The 27,812-nt window shown below is 34.9% G+C and overlaps 5 protein-coding genes across 5 annotated transcripts; all 5 read left to right on the top strand.

The window, feature by feature from the left end:
• The first annotated feature begins 1,672 nt into the window (after window positions 1-1,672).
• On the top strand, window positions 1,673-2,695 carry LOC140016000 (dammarenediol 12-hydroxylase-like). Its single transcript, XM_072068847.1, has one exon. It carries the CDS (start codon window positions 1,673-1,675, stop codon window positions 2,693-2,695), a length of 1,023 nt encoding a protein of 340 aa, XP_071924948.1.
• Window positions 2,696-2,839: 144 nt separating this feature from the next.
• LOC113714244 (beta-amyrin 16-beta-monooxygenase-like) lies at window positions 2,840-3,393 on the top strand. Its single transcript, XM_027238031.2, has 2 exons — window positions 2,840-2,962; window positions 3,059-3,393. The coding sequence occupies exons 1-2, from the start codon at window positions 2,840-2,842 to the stop codon at window positions 3,359-3,361; spliced, it is 426 nt and encodes a 141-aa protein (XP_027093832.2). The 3' UTR covers window positions 3,362-3,393.
• Window positions 3,394-10,665: 7,272 nt separating this feature from the next.
• LOC113714243 (transcription factor TCP8-like) lies at window positions 10,666-11,241 on the top strand. The gene has a single exon (XM_027238030.1). The coding sequence runs from the start codon at window positions 10,666-10,668 to the stop codon at window positions 11,239-11,241; it is 576 nt and encodes a 191-aa protein (XP_027093831.1).
• A 4,083-nt stretch (window positions 11,242-15,324) lies between these two features.
• On the top strand, window positions 15,325-18,002 carry LOC113713435 (dammarenediol 12-hydroxylase-like). The gene is made up of 3 exons (XM_027237158.2): window positions 15,325-16,443; window positions 17,278-17,465; window positions 17,554-18,002. Exons 1-3 carry the CDS (start codon window positions 15,465-15,467, stop codon window positions 17,851-17,853), a joined length of 1,467 nt encoding a protein of 488 aa, XP_027092959.1. The 5' UTR covers window positions 15,325-15,464; the 3' UTR covers window positions 17,854-18,002.
• Window positions 18,003-19,632: 1,630 nt separating this feature from the next.
• Window positions 19,633-22,210, top strand: LOC113713849 (dammarenediol 12-hydroxylase-like). Its single transcript, XM_027237655.2, has 3 exons — window positions 19,633-20,908; window positions 21,399-21,586; window positions 21,675-22,210. Exons 1-3 carry the CDS (start codon window positions 19,933-19,935, stop codon window positions 21,972-21,974), a joined length of 1,464 nt encoding a protein of 487 aa, XP_027093456.1. The 5' UTR covers window positions 19,633-19,932; the 3' UTR covers window positions 21,975-22,210.
• Window positions 22,211-27,812: the final 5,602 nt, after the last annotated feature.

The following is a 27,812-nucleotide window of genomic DNA, read 5'->3' as shown; positions in this document are numbered from 1 at the left end:
CAGATTATAGAAGCAGCAAATGTAGTAGGTTGACCACATACTCAACCTACTACTTATCTTGTATGTATGTGTGACTATTTTTTGTTTTAGTTTTGTTTTTCCTAGAAAGTTAATTAAGTTTGGGTTACTTTTGTGATTATTTCTATTGTACAGACACAAAAGACAAGGCTTGGTCCAGTAATCTTCTCTTCTCAATCTTTTGTTGTTGGCTTTCATGCATGTGCATCAAGAATACTGGTGAAACAACTATTGCTTTAAGTTTGGTAGACTCAATTACAAGTATGGTAATGGTATTTTTGTCCTTTAGTCTGACCAGACTCCTATCCTATGGGGTCTTTTTTTTTTTTTTTTTGGTCGACACAAGGGTGTTTGGATCAATCCTTACGGGGCCCGACTAATACCCTGCGACCCGGGCCCGACGCCCCAACCCGATTCGAACACGTTAAGTGCGCGGAGGAATCCAACGGAGCGGAGACCTTAACGTCATGCTTTGATATGGGGCCTTAACGTCATGCTTTGATATGGGGCCTTAACGTCATGCTTTGATACCTTTTGTTGGTTGGCAAAACCTATAATAATATATTTAACATATGATATGTTAGCTTTTATCAGAATCTGTTGTTTTCTTTTGAGAAGAACTTATTGGTTTAATAGAATGTCACAGCAGCAATTGTTCCGCTTCTTTCATTATTTTCGGTAAAACACCAAACGGAATATTCCTAGATGGGTAAAGTGCGTATTCTTTTGATTGAAGGGGGTAAAGTGTCATTAAACCAAAAAAGGATTAAGAAAATGAGCTGACAAAATTAATCACATTATTAGCAAAATGGATTTTTAATATCTAAAACAAAAAACATCATAACGACGCTAGTTAGCACGATAGCTTGGCCTAATTATTTAGGCTCATAGCTGCTAATCCATACTGGAACTTTTAAAGCCTTCAGTTTCCGTAATAATCCGTCTATCTGGGTCAAAAATTTTTCTACTTCACATTATGACAACACGCATTGAATAATCATATACAACGAGCTATTATCTTTATTGGGTAAAAGTAAAATGCCAAATTCATGCAGTGATCCACCTTTGTTTTGTAACATCTAATCCGATAACTGACTCTAATATATAATTGACAATGATGTGTGGTTCAATCAGTAAGACGTTTCATCAGTACTTGACAAGTCAATGATTCGAATCATCGAAAAAGTAAGTAGAAAATCACTATTGATTTAGTACTGTTTTTTTTTTAATTTTTATTTTCACTTCTTTAATTGTACATTAAAAGAAATTACTTAACTAAGGACCTCTAATCATCAACTGTTTTTTTTAATCTCGTCCTTTCTTTGGTTAGTCTGCAAGAATTAACTTACTGTACAATTAATTGTTGAATATTCAATATAAATGTACAGTAAACAAGTTTGCATTAATGGTCATTGTCAAGCATTTAAATGAACATAAGTTGTTAAATGATCCAGACAAATCAAGACCTATGATTAGTTGTTAATAATTCAAGCAATTATAGTCAGTCCACAAAGAAAGATTCTTATCAATGTTAGCTAGAAATCAGTATATGTAAGGATTCAAATATGCAATTCATTACCAGTTTGAGTAACTGTGCTTTCCTTTCTTGATCTAATCTTTGTTTCACGTCTCAAGACAGCTAGACAAGGCAAACATGGTGATGGAATTTCAGCATCTCCTTCTGCTTCTTTGGTTTCTAATTCCAATCCTATATCTGTTTCTTCACAAGTTTATTTTGAGAAAAAAATCTCAAATTTCAAAACCCAACTTAACTGCTGAAAAGCCAAGGCTACCGCCAGGAAGATCAGGCTGGCCTCTTGTAGGTGAAACATTGGATTTTTTCTCCAAAGCTAACCAAGGTTGCCTTCATAAGTTCGTAGCAGATAGGAGGAAGAAATATTCCTCCAATATTTTCAGGACATCATTGATTGGATTCCCTGTGGCCATCTTATGTGATGCTGAGGGCAACAAATTTCTGTTCTCCAACGAGAATAAGCTTTTCAAGCATTGGTTGCCAAGCGCATTTGACAAACTCTTTCCCAAGTCAAATAACAAGCTCAACACTAACCACTCAAAATCACTGCGTAAACTCCTGGCGTTCATTCTTAAGGGCGATGTGCTTCGAGAGTACGTTGGTGAAATGGATGAAGTAATGAAACATCATCTGCAAACAGATTGGAATTGCGAAAGAGTAAAGGTTAGTGATGTTGCAAGAAAGTTTGTATTGAAATTGGAATGTCATATATTCTTAGGAATCGAGAATCAAGGAAAGATTGATAAACTTCTAAAGGGTATCGAGGAGGTAACGGATGGTATGCATTCAATACCCTTAGATGTTCCAGGATCAGCTTTCCGTCGCGCCATTAAAGCATCAAAGCTGATGCGGGAAGAGTTTGAGGAAATGATTAGGCAAAGAAAGATTGACCGCCTGGATTCATCTTCAGGAAAAGACTTCATATCTCACGCTCTTCAAGCTACAGATGACAATGGACAGTTGTTTAATGAAGCAGACATTGCTAGCCATTTACTAGGTGCGCTTCAGGCTGCCTATGGAACCTTACACCACAGAATCACCAACATCATGATGTATCTAACAGAGCATCCAGATGTTTATAACTTGGTCTTAAGAGGTAAATCAATAGCTAATTCTGCTCATGCATCTGTATGTTTACGTTAGGATAAAACAGAAGAATATGTTTTCATTTGTTTGAGAGATTTTTCAAGCTAATAGTATGTTTTCCATGAATGGGGGAAAGAGCAAAAAGAAATTGCACGTCTAAAGAAATCAAAAGACAGACTCAGTTGGGAGGATCTAAGGAAGATGAAGTATTCATGGAATGTTGCATGTGAAGCTCTGAGACTGAAATCACCAGCACTCGGGGGATTCAAGGAGGCAATTACTGATGTGGACTATGGAGGATATACAATCCCTCAAGGATGGATGGTAAATAAATTTGACATTCTTCTGCCTTGTAAATCTTGAGATTAATTTGTTTTCAATTTCCAGCCTTGGATAAACATTTACATTTGATGTCTGCAGATGCACTGGAATGCGCATGCCACGCACATGAACCCAGAATACTTTCCTAACCCTGAAAAGTTTGATCCATCAAGGTTCCAAGGGGATGGTGGTCCATCTTCTTATACATTTGTCCCCTTTGGGGGAGGAGCACATATGTGCCCTGGATATGAATATGCAAGGCTAGCCATATGCATTTTTCTGCATAATGTGGTGACTAAGTTCAGATGGGAAAAGCTGATTCCCAATGAGAAGATCTTGCATTATCCAATTCCCCGCCCAGCCCAGGGCCTTCCAGTTCTCCTTTATCCTCTTGCAATATAATTGAAAATATTACATGACCATTCAGGTGTGTAAAAAAAAAAAAAAAAACTTTTTTTTTTATTTATGGAAAATTTTGATATATTTATATCGCTTGCAATAGTGTTATCTCTAAGAGTCATTGTCCAGTTCATTATCATTATGCTGAAAACCAACGTCAGAATCTTACCAGAAACAGCAAAAAAAGTGAAATACTTTTACATGTACCCTCAAACTTTTCACTCCATTAAGACACTACTAAATGCCATAGAAAAATACACGCCTGCTACTCTGCAGCGTTAATGCGTCTAAGATGCGTACACCGCTTTACTTCATATGTAGATGGATAGATAAAATAGGAGTAGTAATAATTCACTAATTCGTAAACAACTAACGAAAACGTTTAATTGCCTTTCCAAACTAATTCGTCCCTTCACCTTTTCCAAGGAATATTGGGCGTTGTTTTTGGCCCTTCGGCTTTTCCATTACTAAAACTGGGGGTTTTTCGGGCTTCTTAGGCTCCTTGGGCTCCACAGGTTTCTTGGGCAGCTTGATAGTATGTGACTCCATGATCACTGAGTTCTCCTGTCCAAAAAAATTGAGCATAACCCCCAAAAAAAAAAAAAAAGAAATCCTTGTTATAAAACTAATAAAATGAAGATACTATAATAGGAATTGAAGAAGTATTAGAGAAAGGAGTAGAGAAAGGGAGAATGATATCCTAATATTCTAACAAAATACAAAAGTCCTTACAAATGGTGTCAATGTACCTCTATATATAGGTACTACAAGATTAAAGGTGCATCAACTCTATTAAACACCCACTACTACAAGAATATGAAAAAACCTATGAAACGGTTTCTCCACTACATAAATAAATTTATGGATTGTAACTTCTATACATAATGTAGCCATAATCATGAATTAATCTCTTGGGAATACAAATGGACATCCATACTTTTAATTGTTTCATAACACTCCCCCTTGGATGTCCATTACACAAAGAATATGCCTCGTTAAAACCTTACTAGGGAAAAACCCAGTGGGATCAAAAACCCTAGTGAAGGAAAAAGAGTACACTATTCTTGTGTATTAATTTCTCCCCCTGATGCAAACATCATTTGAGATCTTTTAATCGTCGCATTCCAAAATTCTTTGCCAATTGCACTGAGATATGGTACTTCAGGACCAAGTATCTCTTCATCTTCCTCTCACGATCTAAAATGATCTTTATTAGGATCTAATGATCTGACGATCATTGGAATATTTAATATATGTGTCTTATCCATATAAAACCGCTTTAATACCTTCCGGGTATATGCAGTTTGGTGGATAAAAATTTCACTTTTCAAATGCTCAATTTGTAAATCAAGGTAGAATTTTGTTTTTCCAAAATTCTTGATCTCAAAATCCTTCTTCAAATATTCAACATTATTTTGAATCTCTTCAGGAGTTCCAATCAAATTTAGATCATCAACATATACAGCAATTATCACAAAATTTGATCCATTTTTCTTAATAAAAACACATGGACATATTGGATCATTGGTATAACCTTTTTTTGTCAGACATTCATTGAGATGGTTATACCACATACGTCCAGATTGTTTGATCCCATACAGAGACCTTTGTAATTTAATAGAATAAATATTTTTAGGATTTGATTTGCATGCTTCAGGCATGTTGAATCTTTCGGAAATTCTCATATAAATATTATTTTCAAGATTCCCATATAAATATGCAGTAACGACGTCCATTAGACGCAAATCTAATTTCTCATGTACTGCAAAACTTCACAAGATATCTAAATGTAATAGCATCCACTACAGGTGAATACGTTTCATTATAATCAAATTCAGGTCTTTGTAAAAATTATTGGGCTACAAGTCTTGCTTTATACCTCACAATTTTTTTTCTCATTTCTTTTTCTCACAAATACCCATTTATATTCTACTGACTTTACACCTTCAGGTGTTTGGACTACAAGTCCAAAAACTTTTCTTGTAGCCAGTGAGTCCAATTCAGATTGAATCGTATCTTTCCATTTTTTCAATCATTTATATACCGACATTCATCAACCGATCTAGATTCATGATTCTCATCAACTTCTATAATATCAAGTGCTACATTTTATTAGGCTCCAATTAAATTTTTTTTATGATTTCATTCTCTTCATAAGTTGGCTCTTCCGGAGCGACCTTTTCAAGAGGTTGAATTTTGTCATGACATTTAATCTCCGAAAATATTTAAAATCAATTTATACCTTATTTAGGTAGGCCGGTCTTAAATTTATTTGTAGCACTTGTGCATGTCCTTCAGGGACATCAATTTTAATCAAGGTATTTCCTGCAGAAACATTTGATTTAATAACTCTTCTGGAGTCGATAATATATCTAACAACTGGTTTGCAATTTTCTGTAAATGAATAATTTCTTGAATTTCCAGTTCACGTTATTTTGTATGAGAATCGAGGAAATCCAATTTTTCAGGTGATTTCCTTTCGGTTGATTTCTTCCTCCCCCTAATGTCGGGAATCGTAACTCATCAGAATAAATAAATCATTTAATAGATCACTCATCAAATATTTTACGATATTTAATCGTAAAAAGTGATTCATACCCGACATAAATTCTAAATTTCTTTTGGAGCCATATATAATATAAAGGGGATATGTATAAATATTTGTCTGCTCTCAAATATTTTCACTTTCGTCAAATCATATATCTATTGGGATCAGTAAACTTCTGGTTTACTGCAGGTGATAATTATTAATCAAATGAGAATGAAGACAACTATATCGATAACCATTTCTCTCTCGAATGGTTATTATGATATAATTAACATTTATCTCATTTGATTTCTAAACATGATCTTTGTCATTGTCTCATTTAGTGTCTCAATTTAGATATTCAAATTCAATAAATTTTCGAGACATGGTAAAAAGTAGTGATTTATTTATGATAAATTTTTCTCCTACAAGGAGAAATATAGTAGTGACTCTTCTGGAGTTTTCAATCACTTGAGCACAACTATTGATTGTGTTTGTTTCTCTTACTGGAATATAGTATATGTAGTAGTACTTATTAATGAGACACATATCATTGTCACCATAATTCTTATGGGACAAATATCATCACCATAATCCTTTGATCCCAAATATTTAACATCCATTTCTTCTTCAGGAAGAAAAGTTAATTAAATCAATCATCATACACCTTCAGGGTGTTTAAAGAAATTGGCCATGTGAAAATGTTATTATAATTTTGATTCGTCAAATGTATTTCGGGACATTTATCTTTAGGACCTTTATTTTCGTGTCCTTATCATTATTATCCCACTTCAAGTGGTAACTTTTTCTCTTGTCATGGTAAAATATATATTTACCAAAATCATAATCATGGCAACAACCATAACTAATAAATTGAAATTTAGTCACATTCACTTTTGGGAATGGACTAGAATTAGCATGCAATAAGTACAAAATAATTCTCAAAATTTCTCTTAATATTGCTACTACAGGAGCATATTCGAGAAATCAATTGTGGAGAGTATCATTTTCAATATATCTTATGAGTAAAATTTTCTCGACACAATTTCAATTGAGAAATAATTGTGAAAATTGCATAATTATGTTCTTGTAGCCACAGGTAAATTTATCATACCAAGCTTTGAAATAATGACCATCTTCTAGTGGTTAAATATTTTCGTTAAAGAACGACCATTTTCAGGTAGTCGAATCTTTTTCTTTAAGTATTTCGAAGGACAAGTGAATCTTCAAATATAATTGATTTTCTATAATAACATCTCCAAAACTCAATGCACCAGACTATAAGTATTTATAACAAATAATTATAAAGATAAATAAGTAGAATTAAAAGGAGAAATATTACCTCAAAGATGTCAAACAGTATATATTTGTGTTTAATGATTGCTCAGCAATAGGTACTTGTATTTTTCGATCATTCAATTGTTAGCCATAAGAAATTGACATAAGTTTGTGGGTTAGAGATTTACCTCAGAAGTTATTTGAAGAAATACGGGCAGAATTTTGACAAAATCTTGTGTTTCACTTTTGTTCATGGTAGAGGCTCCGTTTTCACCTTTTGCTCAAAAATAGAGACTCGTGCTGATAACGTGTTATAAAACTAATAAAATGAAGATACTATAATAGGAATTGAAGAAGTATTAGAGAAAGGAGTAGAGAAAGGGAGAATGATATCCTTATATTCTAACAAAATACAAAAGTCCTTACAAATGGTGTCAATGTACCTCTATATATAGGTACTACAAGATTAAAGGTGCATCAACTCTATTAAACACCCACTACTACAAGAATATGAAAAAACCTATGAAACGGTTTCTCCACTACATAAATGAATTTATGGATTGTAACTTCTATACATAATGTAGCCATAATCATGAATTAATCTCTTGGGAATACAAAGGGACATCCATACTTTTAATTGTTTCATAACAATCCCCAAATTCTTGTCCGTACAAAATAAAGCCACTAGCTGAGCAAACACTAAAAAAGGGAAAAAAAAAAAAGATGCAAAACAATATATAATATCACGAACATTTGAGGGATGGTTTCGAAAGCTAGCAAGAGAATTGGCTTACCTTCTTAGCCATGGTTGATGAGGAAGGCAGTCAGTGACGATGGGTGGATTTGATCAAGAAATGGGAAATTTTTTCTTTCCTTTTGGGGGTTTTGTGGGGTGGGTGGGGAAGGCAGAGCAGGGAAGTGGGGAAAGGACGTAGGCAGCAATATACTGAATTAGACAGTAGGCATTAGCATTACCCCATCATTGACATATTCCCAATTCCCACAAAAGCACGACTCTAGTCATCACCTAAGGTCCAAGGGTACTGAAGGTCGTTGTAGGGATAATTTCAGGTTTCTAACCATTTCATTGAGCTCCATAAGATTTAAAAAATTACATATATATTTCTTGATTTAATAGTTTTAGTAACAAAACCTAAAATAATATTGACTTGATCAAATTTTTAAATAAATACCCAAAAAATATCCTTGTGTAATGAGTTTTAATTTACTTCCTTATAGAATTATAAAATTATTTAATGTAATTATAAGGAAAAGGTATCGAATTTTTCATGTTCATACATACTATTTGATAAACAATTATAATAATAATTTTATTATTATGGTACATTATTTTTTATAGTATTTTATTATGGATTTAGATTTATAAGATAGAAAATAAAACATTGAAATAATTGATTCAGAGTTTATGAATTTTTTGAGTAATGGGATTATCATAATTTAGTAGTGATTTTGGGTAATTTCTTTTTGATTTATTGTTAATTTTAATATTAAAAAATAGAAAACAAAGATTAGTAAAAAACATTGGATTAAGTATAAAGTTAACTCATAAAAAAAATCACTAGTTCGATATTTAGTTACAATAGAAACTAGAGATAATAGTGATAGTTCTATAGTTTTATTGACAAAAAATTAAAATAAAAAGGAATAAGAAAGAAAAAGAATGAAAAAATAATTTTAAAAGTCATTCTAAGTATAAGTATACCAAATAAGGGAATTTTATTAAAATATTTAAGGATAGTATTATCATTTTAAATAATAAGGAAAGTATGTATAATTTTTCAAATTTTAGGAAAACTCAGTGAAATTATCAAAAATCTCAGGGGAGGTTTCTAAAATTATCCCCATTTTCTACTAACAAGTAGTTTGATTTACTAATGGAAATTATGAGCGAGCTTATCCATGCACCCCCCGCGTAGGTCAACCATCCACATGGTGCGCTCACAATTAATGTTTTCCGTTTTTTGGGGTGTGGCATCAATCTTCGACTTACTTGTAACTCCTCAATGTTAATATTATTATTGTTATTTTTAGGATAATTTTTTTTATACGTTATCAATGTATAGTTTTTACTACACTAATAAATTTAAATCATATCACATAATATGAATTCTAATCAGATATATGTGACATATATTCAAATTTGTTAGTTTTTTTTATGTATAAAATATTAATCCTTATTTCAAGTAAGCGTTGTACGAGTCAGCAGCTAGCTCCAAAGGTTTTTGCTTGTATGTTTCCTGAAATGCTCCTAAAATTACATTTACCTTTACCGGCAGCCAAAAGAAAAAAAAAAGGTAAATCATACAAAGTAAAGCATTCTTGCACCGGGCATTAATATATTTTTAACGTCTAATTAGATCAGGAAATTATTCCAAATTCAGAATAGAAGCTCGTTTCTTTATCTTTCCCTATAATTAATTGAAACTGCGAGGCCCTATCCATTTATTCATTCAATCCAATTTTATTTTCTTCCATTCCAAGAATTCGAACCGGGTTTTTCTTTTCTATTGATTCGGTAAAAATGAAGCATTCTCAGAACTCTCCCTCAATCCGACATGCTGTTTTTTTCATTCATTCCCTTTCAAGATCAGTCGTGGTCTTTCAAACTTTACCGATGGTATAGATGAATCCCTTGCTTCATGTAAATGTGTAAAAGATGCTAGCCGCACATAAAAGCCGAGTGCATGAAAGAAAGCCAAAAGCAAATGACGAAGGCGGAGGAAAGACTCTTACAACACCACTGTTTTCAGGTAGACACGTACCAAACTTGACAATCAAAACTAGAGAAAAATGAACTTTTGGTATCCAAACTTAGCACTTTTAGTCTCCAAATTTCGGCTAATTTCTCAGATTATTTGTATTTAAAAAAAACAACCGTCAAATGCACCTCTGACAGGGGTTGTTTCTAAATATATAGTCAGCACGGCCGCATAATTAAAAATTGAGCAAATTATCTGGCTGGCCATTAAACTTTTGCCATCGTTGAGTTTTGGTCACTCAACTATTAAAAGTCTAGTTTTGGCTACTAAAATGCATAAAGTTAAAACTCGTGGCCATTCTGTTAGATTTGGCCGTTAAATTCACCGATCTGTCTGTCTGCACGATTTTCAAAACAAAATGCAGGGTTAATTTAGGAAATTAAAAATAGCATCTTCTTCTTTAGGGCAAGTTCCTCAAGTTCCTTCCTCAAGCCCAGAAGCATTGGTGATTGAAGTGGGAAAGATTCCAGAGAAATTGTTTTCCGTAACAGGTATTAGTTTCAGATTTGGTAGGGTGAGACCCACATCAATTGGGAGATTGCCATGGAAGTCATGGTATGGAACTCCAAGTAGTCCTTCCTGCAACAGAGTCAAAGCTGCCGGAATGCTGACTCTCCTAGTCAATAGGGCTATTGAAACCAATCCACCCTAAGCAGCAGCCACCCAAGAGATCCACAAAGGACCGCCATACCAAAGTTGACGGGCGAGGCAGGCGTATCCGAATGCCGGCTGCCTGTGCAGCTAGGATTTTCCAGTTGACTCGAGAGCAAGGTCACAAGTCCGACGGCGAGACAATCGAGTGGCTTCTACAGCAAGCCGAGCCAGCCATAATCGCCGCCACTGGCACGGGAACCATCCCGGCTAACATTTCAACCCTCAACATATCCGTCAGGAGCAGCGGCTTCACTCTCTCTGCTCCTCCTTCAAAATCAGCTCCTCATTCTTTCCACAGCGCGCTAGCCTTAGCTCACCACCCCTATGAGGAAGGGTTTTCCCACATGTTGGGTTTTCAGCAACAGCAGCAGCATTTGTTAGCAGCAAATCAAATGACGGAAGCGATTCCCAGCGGAGACGGTGGCGGAGATAGCGGTGGCGGCGGTGGGCAAGATGCCACAGAGAGTTATTTAAGGAAAAGATATAGGGAAGATTTGTTTAAAGAGGAAGGATCAAGCGGCCGCCAAGGAGACGGCGCAGATGAAACTTCCCCTTCTCCTCCAAATAAGCAATTCAAAGTAGGAGGTGGTGGTGGTGGCATGCAGATACCGAAAACACAAGATGTTGGAGGGATCTTGGGCTAGCACGGGCTGTAGGCACTCTTTGGGCGGAGCTCTCTCGATCCACTAACTGGCTTGGGAAGATAGCAAGAAGTCTGAGCCTTCACAATTCTGGCCAAATCCTTCATTTTATTCTTCCTGAATTATCCTAATTTTCAACAAGCATTTTCCAGACAGGAAACTAATTTCAAGCTTTATCCATGCCCCTTCTTGCACCGGTGGTGGCGTTGCAGGAGTGATGCCTGTGGTGGATGAAAAGGGTCTGACGAAGATTTGAAGAGGGGCAGGAAGAAGAACGATAATTTTTGAGAGAAGCATTGGATGCTATATTGAATTCCTAAATTAACCCTACCTTTTGTCTTGGAAATCGCGCGAACGGATATATCGACGAACTTAACGGCTAAATCTAACAGAATGGCCTCGTATCTTAACTTTATATATTTGAGTGGCCAAAACCAGACATTTAATAGTTGAGTGACCAAAACTCAACGATGGCAAAAGTTTAATGGCCAACCAGATAATTTGCTCTTAAAAATTCTACCGAAATCATCTCTGCAAAAAATTCAATGGTGCACAGTAGGTGTCAGACGGGGACGTGCTGACTGGGCACGTCCCCGTCTGACTAAAAGCTGACTGGCCTGGGACGGGCGAGGGGAGCATGTGAAGTGAGGTTCAGGGACGGGCGATGATTCCCGTGGGCCGTGGGTAGGGATAGGATTAGTGGGGTCCACTTGGGTATGGGACACTTGTAATTTTGGCGGTTTTTGTGATGAGAAGAAGAAACTATCTGGTGCGGCTCGTTGAGTTCTTTGTCAGCTACAATTGGGAAATAGGATTGGAGGTGGTTGTGCCACGTCAAAAAATTTAATTATTTACGGATTCTATCCAAAAAATTTCAAATAATACTCTATCCAAACAAAATAATAAATATCAACATTTATTGCGGATTCTATTCTCTCTTACATCATTGAAATTTTGATGCGTGGAAATTTTTAAAATTTTTATTAAAAAATATAATATAATAATTTAATGTATTTTTCAACTCACCTTTTTATATTCTCAATTATTATTTTATCTCATATACATCACATCATAAAAAGTACTACAATAATTATTTCAAATAATATTTCAAATAATACTCTATCCAAACAAAATAATAAATATCAACATTTATTGCGGATTCTATTCTCTCTTACATCATTGAAATTTTGATGCGTGGAAATTTTTAAAATTTTTATTAAAAAATTTAATATAATAATTTAATATATATATATATAATAAAAAAATTACTAAAAATAACGTAAAAATTTGTTTTTGACCAAAAAAATGACTTTCCAAACAAAATCTAATAATCAGGCTTGTGTATGAGTTGGAGCAATAGACGTCAAACCCTAACTTGACGGAAGAAAGTCGGTTCTAGGAATAAAGAAAAAGGAATTTCACTTTTCAGACGCCATTCCATCTATTGGCAGATGTAATAACACTCTATTGAATGTATAACACCTGTCTTAGTTATCCACTTTAGCTGGCAGAAGGCCAGAGACATCTCATTTAATGCAGAAACCAATTGCCGCGGACGTTAAAACTATTTTTTTTTAGCATTTGTCAGGCGGGACGTGCCGACTCAGCACGTCCGCGTCTGACAAATGCCCAGGCCAGTCAGCTTTTAGTCAGACCAGTCAGCACGTCCCCGTCTGACACCTACTGTGCATCATTGAATTTTTTGCAGAGAAGATTTCGGTGAAATTTTTAGTTATGCGGCCGTGCTGAGTCATATTTAGAAACAACCCCTGTCAGAGGTGCATTTGACGGTTGTTTTTTTTAAATACAAATAATCTGAGAAATTAGCCCCAAATTTTGACGAAAAAAATCTAGTACCCAAACTATTAATTTTTTAGCACATTTAATATCCTTGGCAATTTTTTCCCAAATTACTACCAGAAAGAGTCACATGATAGTTACATGTCCAACAACTATTATATAAAAAAATACCAAAAAATGTAAAATATCCTTTTTAATGAAATTATTAGTTCTTAAACTTAGTATTTAGTGTTACAGGGATATTTTACTTAATAAAATTATTAGTTCTTAAATTTAGTACTTAGTATCAGAAAGATAATTTACATGACACTTAGTGTCAGAAGGGAATTTTACATTTTTTTGGTATTTTTTAATACAATAATTGCTGGACATATGACTATTATGTGACTTTTTCTAGTAGCAATTTGGGAAAAATCCGGCAAGGGTATTAAATTTGCTCAATAGTTGAAAGATTGGGTACCAAATTTGTTTTTGTCCAAAATTTGGGAACTAAAACTACTCATCTGTCTAAATTTGGATGTCAAAACTGCATTTTTCTCATCAAGACTATGCCCAATAATGATACCTGCTCGCTTATAGCTGTGGATTTTTTGGTGAGTAGGGACTACTTTTAAAATTTGAATCATAGTTGGGACATAAAGGACGTAGAATAGAGTGGAAAGGTCAAATATATATATATATGTATATATATATATATATAGCTACTCACTTAAAAGGAAAAACAAAAAATATCTTTTGGTTATTATGTACTAAAAGATTACAAATATTGTGAGTTGAACAAGTAGCTTTTCAAGACTATTTACCACAACCACTTTCATGAACCTTTTTTGTTTCTCTTTTTTTTTGTGGTGGGCGGCGGGGAGGGGGGGGGGGGGGGGGGGGGGGGGGTGGAGAGGGGCCAAAACTCGAATAATTGATAGAGCAGTGGACCCAGTGGTGGGAAGCCTCCTAATTAACTGCAGCTGTCCATGGTTGAGTTTTAGGTGTATCACCAATTCAAAAACATTAGGTACGTCTTGTTAGCATGTATGGTAATACTGTACAGAGGCTGACGCTGATGGTCAATTATTCAGTCACGAAGACATTGCCAGCGATATGGTAGGCATAATACAAACTGGATACGCATCCTTACATGGAACGATTACCCCGGAGATGCAGAATCCGTTCGAGTTTTCTCGTGTACTGTTCTAAAATGTAAATCTTTTCTGTTATTTTTTTTATATATAATTGTCAATAATTTCTTTGGAGTTTTTTTAATCAATATGACATAATATAGTGAATTTAATCATCAATTTAACCTGTTGTTTTCTTATTAACTGTTTATAGCCTATTGTCTTCTTATTAATCATGATTTTCTTCTAAACGAATATGTATATATAAGATAGTTAAATTTAATTATCACACTTAGCAATATAATAATTGGAGATAATTTTAACACATACAATAATTAATTGGAGATGAGGAAAATAATTGGTGAATATAGTTGTAAACGGGCAGTTTTTAATTTTAATTATAAAAAATTTTTAGATTTAATTTATTGAAAAACTTTTCGTTTTTCTTATTAGTTTCATGATTGAAATGCAATAACTCTAATTAAAAGGCATGCAATAAATCTAATTAAAAAAGATGAGGATAATTTAGGCATAACGAAAACTAAGATCAAAATATGCTTATACTTTTATACTCCTCATTGCTAAGACTCATCATACTTTTTATATGGTAATAATGACGACTCATCATACTTTTTATATGGTAATAATGACGATGATTGTCAAAATGAGGAAATTTACATGATATTATACTTCATTTTATTAGGCTCATAAGAGACTCCAAATCTTACAAGAGTACCAATATTATTTACATGATATTATATTTGAAAATTCAGAAGAATCGAGCTTGCAAATTAGCCCAAAGGTTTATTAGTCTAGCTTAAATGTGTCCACATTTAAAACCCAAAGATACAGAAACCGCAATTAATTGGCTGCCGTCCAATGCTGAATTGGTCAACGGTAGTTACATACTTTAAGACAAGAAGAATGCCTTGTGCTTAGTCTAACCATTATGTAGGAGTCTTATATTTGAAGTCTGCCATCCCAAAATCTTTAATGACCAATTGCACAGATAAAACTATGACAAAGTTCAATGAAACAATAGTCAACCAAAGAGTTACTTTCTTGTGAATGTGGCAAATATACCTAGTTATCAATGAGAAATGCCATTTCAAATTGTTTGACTTAGTTTCTTTCTTGCAGATATCGATCTAATGTCTTGACAAAAAGTAACATGCATGTATCTGAGCGAAGGAAGCAAGATTGTCTTATAGTTTAAATCGTAGCCGCCAGTAGTCAAAAGATGAATTAAATTGCCTTATGCAAATTTTGCTGCATCATCTCCTCTTCACATTAAGGTAGCAAATAACACTCACAATGATGGGATTATCATACATTCTGTTGTTTCTTTTATTCCTCGTTCCTTTCGTATATCTGTGTTTTCCCAAGCTTTGGCTGAGGAAAAAGTTGGCCATTGCGAACAGCAATTCTTCTTGTCAAAACCAGAGGCTTCCACCAGGGAGAACAGGTTGGCCTTTACTAGGTGAAAGTCTGGAATACTTCACCAAAATTCGACAAGGTGTTCCTTACCAGTTTGTCAAAGATCGGATGAACAAGTATTCGTCCAAGGTTTTCAGGACATCATTGATTGGACAGCCCATGGTTATGCTATGTAGTGCTGAGGGAAACAAATTTCTGTTTTCCAATGAAAGGAAATTGGTCCAGGTTTGGTGGCCGAGCACAATGGACAAGATTTTTCCCAAGTCTGATCATAGACCTAGCAGTGAACATTCAAATAGGTTAAGGAAACTGCTTCCATTCATTCTCAAGACAGATGTGCTTCGAGAATATGTTGGAATTATGGATGCTGTAATGAAGAAACATTTGCAGACAGAATGGAACTGTGAAGAAGTGAATGTGGGTGAAAAGGCAAAGAAGTACTTGTTAACATTGGCATGTAATATATTCTTAGGCCTTGATGATCCAAAGAAAATTGACGAACTTGCGAAGGGTACAGAAGATGTAGGAACAGGTATTCATTCCATGCCATTTAATTTGCCAGGAACAGCTTTGAATCGTGCCATTAAAGCATCAAAGCTTATGCGTAAAGAGGTGGAAGCACTTATCAGACAAAGAAGAAGTGATGTTTCAGAGTATGGTCCATCTTCCGCAAAGGATTTTGTCTCACACATGGTTTTGGCAAGAGATGATAATGGTCAACTCCTCAGTGATGGAGATATTGCTAGCCATTTAGTAGGTTTGGTGCAAGCCGGCTATACAACTATTCATAGCACAATCACAATTATCATGAAGTATCTTTCTGAGCTTCCTGACATATATACTTCTGTCTTAAAAGGTATGTTCAAGAACTAATTACTTGGTGCTTCAAATAGCCTGATCTGGATGTTCTGTAATAACCAAACGATCAAAGGAAGAAACCTAATGTCAGCTAGAATGATGCTCAGTGGGAAGAATTATTGGCTTTGACCAGAAAGACAGTTGGATGAGTACCTAAATAGAGGAAATTACCTGACTAGCCAAGCCTCCAGAAATTTAGCGATCAGTTTGCTATGTTGTCTGGTCATCCTGCAACACTGCTGTCGATAACAGAAAAAAGATAGAAAAAGGAAACTTAAATGGAATTTGACTTGGTTCTTGTTTATAATTGTTTAAATGGTAGATTCATGCTCTCTTTTGAACCATCAGTTTCATATTTGGGTGATTCCCTACAGTCAGGAGTTGTAACTAGAAGCACGAGGGTATTACTACTTTATTTCTGTCAGCACAACTGCTTCAGGTATAACTTGATTTGTTTCAAGCATTTATGGACGAGCATATAAGATACACTACTAATAGAATAGATATATACTTCAAATATAGTTTTCTATCAGAACATTCTGCTTCAGATATAGCTTGATGATGTCAAGTATCAATGGATGAACGTAAGAGATATAGTACTAATAGAATAGATACTTCAAACATTCCAGGGTTTGAGTCAAATTTCTACCCTTTGCAGCATCCATTCCCATTTTTCCCACAGGTTGGTAACGTGATGCGATGACAAGAAGTTAGCTTTATGCATATTATTTTTGAGGAAGTAGCAAATGAATTTTTTTTTTTTTTTTTGAATTCTGGATCTAGAACTAATCCAATTAGCATTCTCCATGTATATTGCATATACTCAATAAAGAACAAAAGGAGATCGCCATTATTAAGGAACAAAATGGTAGACTCAGTTGGGAGGATTTAAGGAAAATGAAGCATACTTGGGATGTAGCACTCGAAGTGTTGAGAATATATACACCAGGAACTGGAAGTTTTCGAGAGGCTATCACTGATTTTGTATTTGATGGATATACCATCCCGAGAGGCTCAAAGGTAAAACTCAATATTCGTCTCTCCTAATTCTTGATCTTAGTTCTTGGTTACAAAACGTTATATCAAAATGAGTGTGCTTTGCTTACAGATCCACTGGATTTTTGATGTAACACACAAAAACCCCGAGTACTTTCATGATCCTGAAAAGTTCGATCCATCACGGTTTCAAGGTGATGGCATGGCTCCATTTACATTTGTACCATTTGGAGGCGGAGCTCGTATGTGTCCTGGAAATGAGTATGCACGGGTATCAATACTCATTTTTCTGCATAATGTTGTGACTCACTTCAGATGGAAAAAGCTAATTCCTGATGAGGAAGTTTTGCATTATCCAGTTCCAAGGCCAGCTCAGGGACTTCCCATTCGCCTCTATCCTCACCAACCTTAGGCTGTTCTACTTCGTTTTCTTATAAAGTTTGCATGGATTGCCGTCTTTAACTTCATTTTGGCTCGCTTTTTCTATCTGTATGACTGTTGTTCAGATTTCTATCTTTCCTACATCAAGTTGAAGAATAAAAACTGTTTAGATCTTCCTTACTTTGTCAGTCTTTTTTTTTTTTTTTGGTCGAAACGATAGCTTTGTATTTCATATTCAATCTTTACAGTATTTGGACAAAGGTTCAAACAAAAGGACAGCAGTCCTACATATGTCAATGATGCATTAGCATCTAAGAGTGCGATTAACCCATTCTTCATCTACCCAAATGTTAAGAGCATGCATGCTCAGCTTAATACTATCTACTTTCCCCGAATTAGCAAAAGAGAAAGAGCACTGATGAAACAAATTACAAATGGACTGAATGTCCTCAATAAGAGTAGAAACCCGCCAATTGTTATATCTTGAATCCATTATAGATTCCACCAGTCTTGTGTTGTCCAGCTCTACTTTGATGTGGCTCCAGCCTTGGTTGGCAGCTTTTAGTAAAGCTAGTCTCACAGCTTCTGCTTGATCTTGTAATGGATCCCCCGACATTCTTTCTTTGAGTGCCCAGGCTGCTTGTATTTGACCAAAGTTATCAGTTGCTGTGATTCCTATTCCCACTATAGACTGACTTTGATCTTGTTGGGTATGAATCTTGAGTAGCATCTTCATGCCTCCTTCGTTCTGATGTTGATCAGTCCACTGTTGTACTTCTGTTTCCTGAGTGATCTTCCTTGGTTCCTTTCCTTTGTTAGCACCATCAAACTCCACCCATTCTTTTAGAGCCTTCTCAAGCTCTCTTTCCTTTTGGTTAAATTCTCTATCATTCCTAGCTTTCCAAATCTGCCAGAGGATGTTGATGGTTGCATTCACCTGATCTGCATCTCCTCTGCTTTCCTGAGCTTCCAGAATTGCTGACCACCATTTCATGAAGCAACCTTGTAGATGATAGGATAGACGGGTGTGTTGTTAATCCTTGTACTTCTTGTTAATTTACGTCAGTACTTAACAGTGGAAGTAACCTCAATTAACATCCAATAGCCCACAAGAATAAGTCAACTTCACTCTTCTAATTTTATTTTCTTAAAGTGTTCTTTAAGATGAATCTTGCCTAGCTAACAGTGTGCAAGGAACCTCATCCAATACGTAGATGGAAGTAAGGCTAATTAATCATTGCAGAGAAAAGTGTAACACTTATATTCAAGGGTTGATCCAAATAACTTTTGAGCAGAACTACGGGTTCAAAATGATTAATCTAAGTTATGCCCTTGTAAGATTCGTCCAATCCTTACACTCTCTTACGTAGTCAAAATCATAACATACGAGAAGCTGACATGTTTGCTCTATATCAACTGTAACACTTTAGACCTGAGAATCGATCCAAATAATTTTTTTGCAGAACCATGAGCTTAAAAATTAATTATCCAGGTTACTAAGTAGCCACGGGCTTAAATTTTTATACAATTCCTTTGCTAGCCACATTTTCGGTGTGAGACTAGGTTCTCACACGAAGAGTACAAAAATATTGGTCAACAAGCTTTTTTTTTATTACTTTTTCAGATCTTGAGATCATCAAGATGTTGCTAGCCATGTGGAGACTGCACATCTAAAACTTATAAATCTATTATTTAATTTCTCCACATCTCGGAAATTAGAGCCTTTGATGAAACAAATCTAGTCACTGTAATAACGCAACGTCTGGTTTTGTTCATTTTCTTGGTTCTTCTCAAATGCAACAAGCTACTTGAGTGGACTGATTTGAAGTTCAAAAACAGAACAACATCTTTCAAATCTCCAGTTATCTATTTTAACTTCACTGATTTGAAACCTCCAGTGATATGTTCATCTACAAGTTAGCTGGAACCACCATGAATGCAGCTAGGATCTTTCTTCGTTTCCAAGATTTATCATACAAGGGTTTTAATCTGCAGTGAGAAACTTCATTCCAGGTCTTAGAGAGGTTCTTTTCTTTCCCTCTTCATTGATGATCTAATATACGTTTCTCATCTTGGAGCACAAAGAATCAGCAAGTATCCTATCAAGGCAATGGAATTATCACAGATTTTTTGGCTTATTTTGTCGCTGGTTCTTTTTGTATATCTGTATATTTGTAAGCTCAGTCTGAGAGATAAATCTCTTGTTGCAATCGGCAAATTTGCTTTTAAAAACCCAAGGCTTCCACCAGGCAGAACAGGCTGGCCTCTTGTAGGCGAAACTTTGGAGTATTTCTCCAAAATTCAACAGGGTGTCCTTGAAAAGTTTGTAACAGAGCGGAGGAACAAGTACTCCTCCAAGATTTTCAGGACATCATTGATAGGTTACCCCATGGCTATCTTATGTGATGCTGAGGGAAACAAATTTCTGTTCTCTAATGAGAATAAATTTGTCAAGCATTGGTGGCCAAGCACAATTGACAAGCTCTTTCCCAAGTCAAATAACAAGCCTAACACTGAGCACACAAAAGCGTTGCATAAACTCCTGACTTTCATTCTCAAGAAAGATGTTTTACGAGCATATGTTGGTGTCATGGATGCAATAATGAAGCAGCATTTGCAGATCTATGCCGAGTGCAAACTAGTGAAGATTGGTGATATGGCGAAAACGTACATATTCAAATTGGCATGCATTACATTCTTAGGCATCGACAATGAGGGAAAGATTGATGAGCTTGAAAAGGGTATAGAAGAGATAGCAGCTGGTCTTCATTCAATGCCCCTAAATTTTCCAGGAACAGCTTTGAATCGTGCCATCAAAACATCGAAGCTGATGCGGGAAGAGTTTGAGTCAATGATTAGGCAAAGAAAGGTTGATCTTTCGGTGCATAGTTCATCTTCAGCAAAGGACTTCGTGTCACACATGCTTTTAGCGACAGATGATGGTGGCCAGTTTTACAGCGAAGCCGACATAGCTTGCATTTTAGTAGGTTTATTGCAAGGTTCCTACACAACCGTTCACAATACAATTACTAACATCATGATGTATCTTACAGAGTTTTCTGATGTTTATAACTCGGTCCTAAGAGGTAAGACCAATATAGCTGTTTGTGTTTAATCTGGTCATGTTTTGAATGTGTTCATAATAGTAATTAGTTGGTAGAGCTTCCTGATTTGCATTAATTCAACTGAAATAAATGATTTAATAGAAGTAGAATGGCAATCAATGGTAGCTCAGACATTTAAAAAACCAATAGAACCGGAGATACAGGCGTATTAGAGATAAAAATACATCACCCCAGAAGCATCTTGGTTCCAGTTTAGAATTGTTGTTGGTAATTTTCCAAAATCAAGACTTATATTACTAGATGCAAGATAAGCAATGGTAGTCAGCATAAGCAAAGATGCCCCCTGCAAATGATGAAACATGTAGGCTAAAGTATATGGACATTTATATTTACTATAGGAAGTAATTGAGAAACATTTTTTTTTCTTTTCCTTCTTCCCAGTTTTAGAACTGATAGTCGTTAAGTCAGGTGCTTCCTAGATTCTAATATTTCTTACATATTCTGGGGAAAGAGCAAAAAGAAATTGCAGATCTAAAGGAGCCAAATAACATATTATGTTGGGATGATATGAAGAAGATGAAGTATTCATGGCAAGTTGCATGCGAAGTTTTGAGACTAAAACCACCAGTACATGGGGCATTCAAAGAAGCTATCACTGACTTCAACTATGCAGGATATACAATTCCAAAAGGATGGAAGGTACATTCTGCTTCTGCGCTCCAAAATCTCAAGCATGGTACTTGATCAACAGAAATCTCAGACATGTCATTTTGTTTCACTTCTGCAGATTCATTGGATCGCACACGCCACACACAAAAACCCTGAATACTTTCCTGACCCTGATAAGTTTGATCCATCAAGATTTCAAGGTGATGGTCCAGCTTCTTACACTTTTGTCCCATTTGGGGGTGGAGCTCATATGTGCCCTGGAACCGAGTATGCGAGACTTGCAATACTCATTTTTCTGCATAATGTGGTGAACAAGTATAGATGGGAAAAACAAATTCCTGATGACAAAGTACTACATTATCCATACCCAAGACCGGCTCATGGACTTCCAGTTCACCTTTATCCTCGCAAACCTTAAATTGTCCATAACTGTTCTTATTTGATTGTCCATTTCCCTTCTTCTCTTTTCTTTTTTCTTTCCCTCTCGGCTCAGAAAGTGAGATGTAAAGGGCAAGTTGTTACCCCAAGAAGGCATTAACTACACTTGATTCGTGTCTTTTCTTGATCTGTAGGATGCATATCCAGCAACTAGCAACTAAATAGTCGTTACTTGTCAATCTACTGTCTCCTTTTGTACAATCATGAGTTTGACCCTTCAGCACAATCATCAGCTTATGGAATAATTAAATGTTTTGTGAATGCTGATAAAAATTGGAAATCAATTGGTTAGCAGATGAGCTTTTGCAACTTGAATCATTGCCTCGTGAACTTACAGCGTTACAAGAGTACACCACTAGAACTCCACCACTAGAACTCCCTCGTACCAGTGAAATATAATTCGAAAAATTGAACTTGCATTACTATATGCTGTGGTATAGTAACCTTGTGAAATTTCAAAAACATTTGTATTTTTTATGGCAGTGGAAGTGAGCAACACAAAGCACTAGAATTGACTGTACATTTTCTCTGGGAATTGTGGACAAAATTAGCAGGAGCTGTACTCAAAATGATGATCCACTAGGAGCTCTATTATGAATATACCAGTGCTCATGTAAAGTTCGTCTATGATAAATATGTATCCTATATCACGTTGCTAAGGGTTGTTATTCCTCATTTTTTCCTTTTTTTTTTTTCAAATTGATAAGTTCCTCGTTTTAAAAGAAGGATGCTACACCCAACTAAAAACAAACAAAAGAAGAGGAAAATGAAAATACATTTCTAGAGGAATTGGATAGAAAGCGTAGGTTCTTGATACAACTAAACCTTCAAATGTATAATACTAGCCTAATTGATAATATGCTTCATCTGTAATCAAGAGTTTCATGGGTTCGAGTTATCACAGGAATAAGCGATGAATCACTATTAATCCTCTTAAAAAAAAAGTATGACACAAACGATGCGCTTGATAAAATTGAAATTTGAAACTGAAATCTAAAATATAAAATTTGAATCCATTAAGTGAATTAATTATTAAGTACTAAATCGGATATATTTGAGTATATATCATATTAAATGATAAGTGAATAGCTTATCACCTATTTTTTGCAGTAAGTTTTGCCTGAAAAATTCAATGTCACTTAATTAGTTTAGATGTTCTATTTTTTGTTATCAAACGCATTTAAACATATTAAGATCTAAGCTCATTAAGTGTTAAATTAGGTTATCAAACAAGTGCTTTGTTTGGATTGTAAATTATGTGAGATATTTTTACTGTATTACTTTTTGTAATGTGATATATGTGAGATAAAAAAGTAATTGGGAAGATAAAAAGGTGTGTTGAAAATTGTAATGATGATGTAAGCAAATAAATTTTGACAAATAATCCAATAATCCAAGGTTTAAGAAAGCTTTGGTCTTACTAGAAACAAACGTCACGCTTTTAGTCTTCCAGGACAGGAAAGGCGCCTCCCGCCCCACCGACATGGTAACTGTATAAGTATGGTTTCCTAATACCTAAAGCGTGGTTCGACATTAAATAGCAGACCACGCCATCGGGAGCTTTTCCATAGTAGCAGAGAGTAGCTCCAATTTAGATTTGGGATAATTTCAGAAACCTTCCTTGAGATTTCTGACAATATCACTTAACGCCCCTGAGGTTTCAAAAATATCATTGGTTCCCTTATTTTTAAATTTTTTAACATTATAAACCCAATTCAAAATATACTATCAAAATACTCATTTTAAGAAAAAGAACATAGTTTCTTTCCTACATTGCCCTTCAGTTGCCTCACTCTTGCAAATCAAAAAGCATATTAATCAAAAGTTCAAAACAAAGACAAAGTATAAAGATGTAATTACGATGAGGAGTACTAGGTGATATTGTAGGATACCTCAAGGAAGGTTTCTAAAATTATCCCTTTAGATTAGACCTTGCATTATTTTACGGATCATTCTACTCAGAAAAATTTAACAAAACAGATCAAGGAAAAGATCATAATGGCAAACTGAATTGAGTCAGTTGACTTTTTCGTTACCCTCTATATTATCCATCTTAGGCTGTTAGGCTTGCAGAAGTGAATTTTTATTTTGACGAACCGTTGATTGTTGGGAAATAAAACTTTTGATCAATGTTTACCAATCTTTTCCTATCCCAGATTTTACTCAAGTGACCAAATCACTCCACGGTTTTCTGATTACAAAATTCTTTAATTACTCACTGTTGATGCAAAATTTTGTAAAACAATCTCCTAATACCCTATATTGCTAAAATTCCAATTCTTTTTTGCAACTTCGGGGTCTATTATCCTAGTTGAAATTTAATTTCTTATATATAAATATTAGCTTACGACTACAATTTTTGTATCTCTGCTAACACTGTAAAATGTATTGAAAAAAAAGTTATTGTTTAGTACATTATTTTTTATATTTTATTAGTTCAAAATTTTAACAATGATTGCAATTATCCAAAGACTTTGACTTATTTTATTAGTTTAAAAGTTTGTCGATACTTTATTGTGAAAATTACTATAGCATGGGGTAGTTTCCTCAGTTCAAGAACCATATTCCTTAACACATGCCAAATCCAATCTGACGTTGTGCAGTCCGATCCATTTGTACCAAATTGAAAAAATCGTAGGAGCACCGGGGATGGATTGGTTCAATTAAATATTTGAGGGGAAATGTGAGGAAGAGGCATTTTTGAAGGGGGTTTATTGGAATTAACCTAAAAGTTTGTAATGCAACCTTAAAAACATGAAGTGCCCAAGGGAACAGGTATTGTAGTTGATAGTACTGAAAAATTAATTACTAATAACTAGATCTTAGCCAAAACCCCGACAAAAAAATATATTAATTACTAATAATTAACATGGGATTAAGGTTGAGAAGATAATGACTCTTCCTAAATTAAATACTGTCTATACTTAATCTATGCTCAGATAAATAATGCTGAAACATAATCAATAACTAACATGGAATCATCCGTAATTAGGCATGAGATAGTTATTGCTTTAATTAACCTTAAATAAAAGGCACCTATGAAAATTTCAAAAGTGGCACATGTAGCTAAAACAAAACTTATAGTATCGTTCAAGGTATTATAGGTGTTTCAGCAATAGATATATAGAAGAAGAAGACTGCATGCCAAATAGGTCATTAATATTGTGGGAGTACTATGAATTTGACAACTCAACTGCATTTATAAACTGGTAAAAATTACTACTTTTTGTAACTAAAAGCTGAATTTGATCTTGATTGGAATTTAAATTTTGTTAACTTTCACAAAAGTATACGCGTCAATTTAGGTGGACGATTCACGTTCACATTTGGAATTTCAAACTCAATTAATACTCATATTTAGTGCTAGGCAAAATGACATGTATTATTTATTACTTCATCCTTCATTGTCGAGGTGATGGTTCTAATTAGTGTGTGCTTAAGTACCTAGTGACCAAAATATAAAGGAAAAAACAATAAAATCTCAAACGGGGGAAAAAGATGAAAAGAAACCAAATGAAATTAGAAATTATAATAACAAGGAATTGAATGAGGAAGTAAAGAAGGACGTAATGCAGTATATAACTTTAGTTGAATGAACGCTTAAAGGGAGGGAAAAAATAACTTATTATTCAAATAAATTACGAGTCACGAGTTCCTCTAGATGAAATAGATCCAAACTATACCCTTTGAATTGCTTTTTCAAATAAAAATTTCTTAAATCGGTTCTTTGGTAATAATATTGATGGGCAATCCAATTGAACTATCGATCTTCTCATAAATATGTATTTGTTCCACATTACATAAATTAATCATTTGACACTTAAAGGAAGAAATAATTTATCGTTGGCTTAAATTATGAGTTACAAATTACTCTAGAAGGAGAGGATCCAAATTATACAGTTTGTCTTGATATTTCAAATAAAATTTTTTTTAATGAGTTGATTGAGAACAATATTGATGAACAAATCCAATTAAACTATCAATTTCTTATTAATGTGTATTATGTTTCATATTGAGTAAATTAATCAAGTGTTATTAAACATAATAGAACTAATTAACTATGCTTTCTTTTTAACTTTTTTTTATATTTATTAAATCAAATTTATAAGAAAGAAGGAAATTTGTGGCCGTTAAATGGCATTATAAAACATTTGGGGTTTTATTTAGAAAGTGGAGACCACAACTTAGATTAGCTGGCAAAGATGGTGCCATTTCCCACCTCTGTTCTTCCCGAACTTGAACCCAGAGGAGCCATTACAACTCCTTGGGAACTTTGTCATCTTTAGCAATGAGAGTTATATTCTTCTGCTATACTTCTACAGACATTTTAACCATGACCAAGAAACATATGTTCCCATTGAAGATGATAGTTGTGGGCAAGAAAAGCCTAGATCGGCGAGCAAGAAAAAGGAGTAGCAAGAAGAGCAATCCACTCCCATCACCACCAGCCAAGCCCCAACACAAAGAAGAGCTAAGGGCAAGGAGAAGAAGAGGAAGAAGGAATGCACGAAACTTCGATTGGTGGAAGCCAGTCCATGAAGATTCTCCCTTTTCTTACGTGCAATTCCCCTCTTTCGGTAAGCATCCAGTATCTCAGCAAATGAAGATTTCTCTAAGCTTATCCTGTAGCTTATACGTCGTTTGAAAGCTGCTTCAAGGATCCAACGAATAGCACCATAACCACCACAGCTCCTGCAAAACAGTACAACCTGTTGGGTTTTAGGGACACTAAGCAGCGGAAAAATAAAATTTTTTCCCTAAAACCATCCAGAAATCACCCTAAATTTTACGTATGATGTATTAAAAGTAGGGTTTTAGGATCACCTTAATCCAAGCGGTGTCTCCTTGCAACGTTGTTTGAGGATGGTCAGCCCTTGAGCAGTCCAATCGTCCTGCCTCTACTGATATCCACGCTAGAGCAACCCTGGATCGTCTCACGAACTATGTGTTGAAGAGAAAAATGTGCTAGCCTTCTTACTCTCTTCGAACGTATATTTTTTCTCTCTCTTTCGTATGTGACTCTCACCTCCTGTATCTGTATCTCTATACCTATCAATTGGAGAGAGAGATATATATATGATAAGATAGAGTGATGAGTCTTCTTGTCTGATTCAAAATCAAAACAATAAGACTTTTCATCACACAAGACTCTATCTATCATTATCTGATAGATAAGAGATAACCATTTACTCTTATCTGCTCAAATAGGCCTGGGATTAATTTTCTTTTAAAATTAAACGCCGATAATTTACATAGTTTCAATCCAGGATTAAATCTCTATTGCGTGTGACCCAATATGTCCCGAATGCATTGGTAATAATTATGGTTTAATAATTAGATAAAAATAAGTGACTTTATTTTATCATAACTTATAATAAATAATTGATCCATAATTATAAATCACGAGCGGTGTCTAGCCACACATCGCGATTGCCCAATTATTCAGAATTAGTCAAGGGAATTTGACCTCACCTTTCCGTGAAAAATTACCGTGAAATTATTATCCTTTCACCAAAGATATCCAATTAGTCAGGAATAAGGAATAAGTGCCAATTCCCTGATGACTAATTAAATTTTCTAGCTCCCGAAATTTACCCTTAATTAGGTTAAATTGAAGACATTCTTCAATTTACCTAATAGTTGACTTTAGGGTTAATTTCTCACTAGTGGCCATCCGGATATGAACTCCTTCTATCAGAGTGGTAAATCCTATCTTGATCACCCATTCTCTCTACGTGCTTCACACTACATCCAACTTCTACACTTTAAGGCACTCACGAAGAGTAACAAGCAATTAGAGTCAAAATGTAGCGATTCA

Source organism: Coffea arabica, chromosome 10c, assembly GCF_036785885.1.
Source record: "Coffea arabica cultivar ET-39 chromosome 10c, Coffea Arabica ET-39 HiFi, whole genome shotgun sequence".
Taxonomy (NCBI): Eukaryota; Viridiplantae; Streptophyta; class Magnoliopsida; order Gentianales; family Rubiaceae; genus Coffea; species Coffea arabica.
The sequence above is the reverse complement of the archived record's forward strand: the minus strand, read 5'-3'. Positions and strand labels throughout refer to the sequence as shown.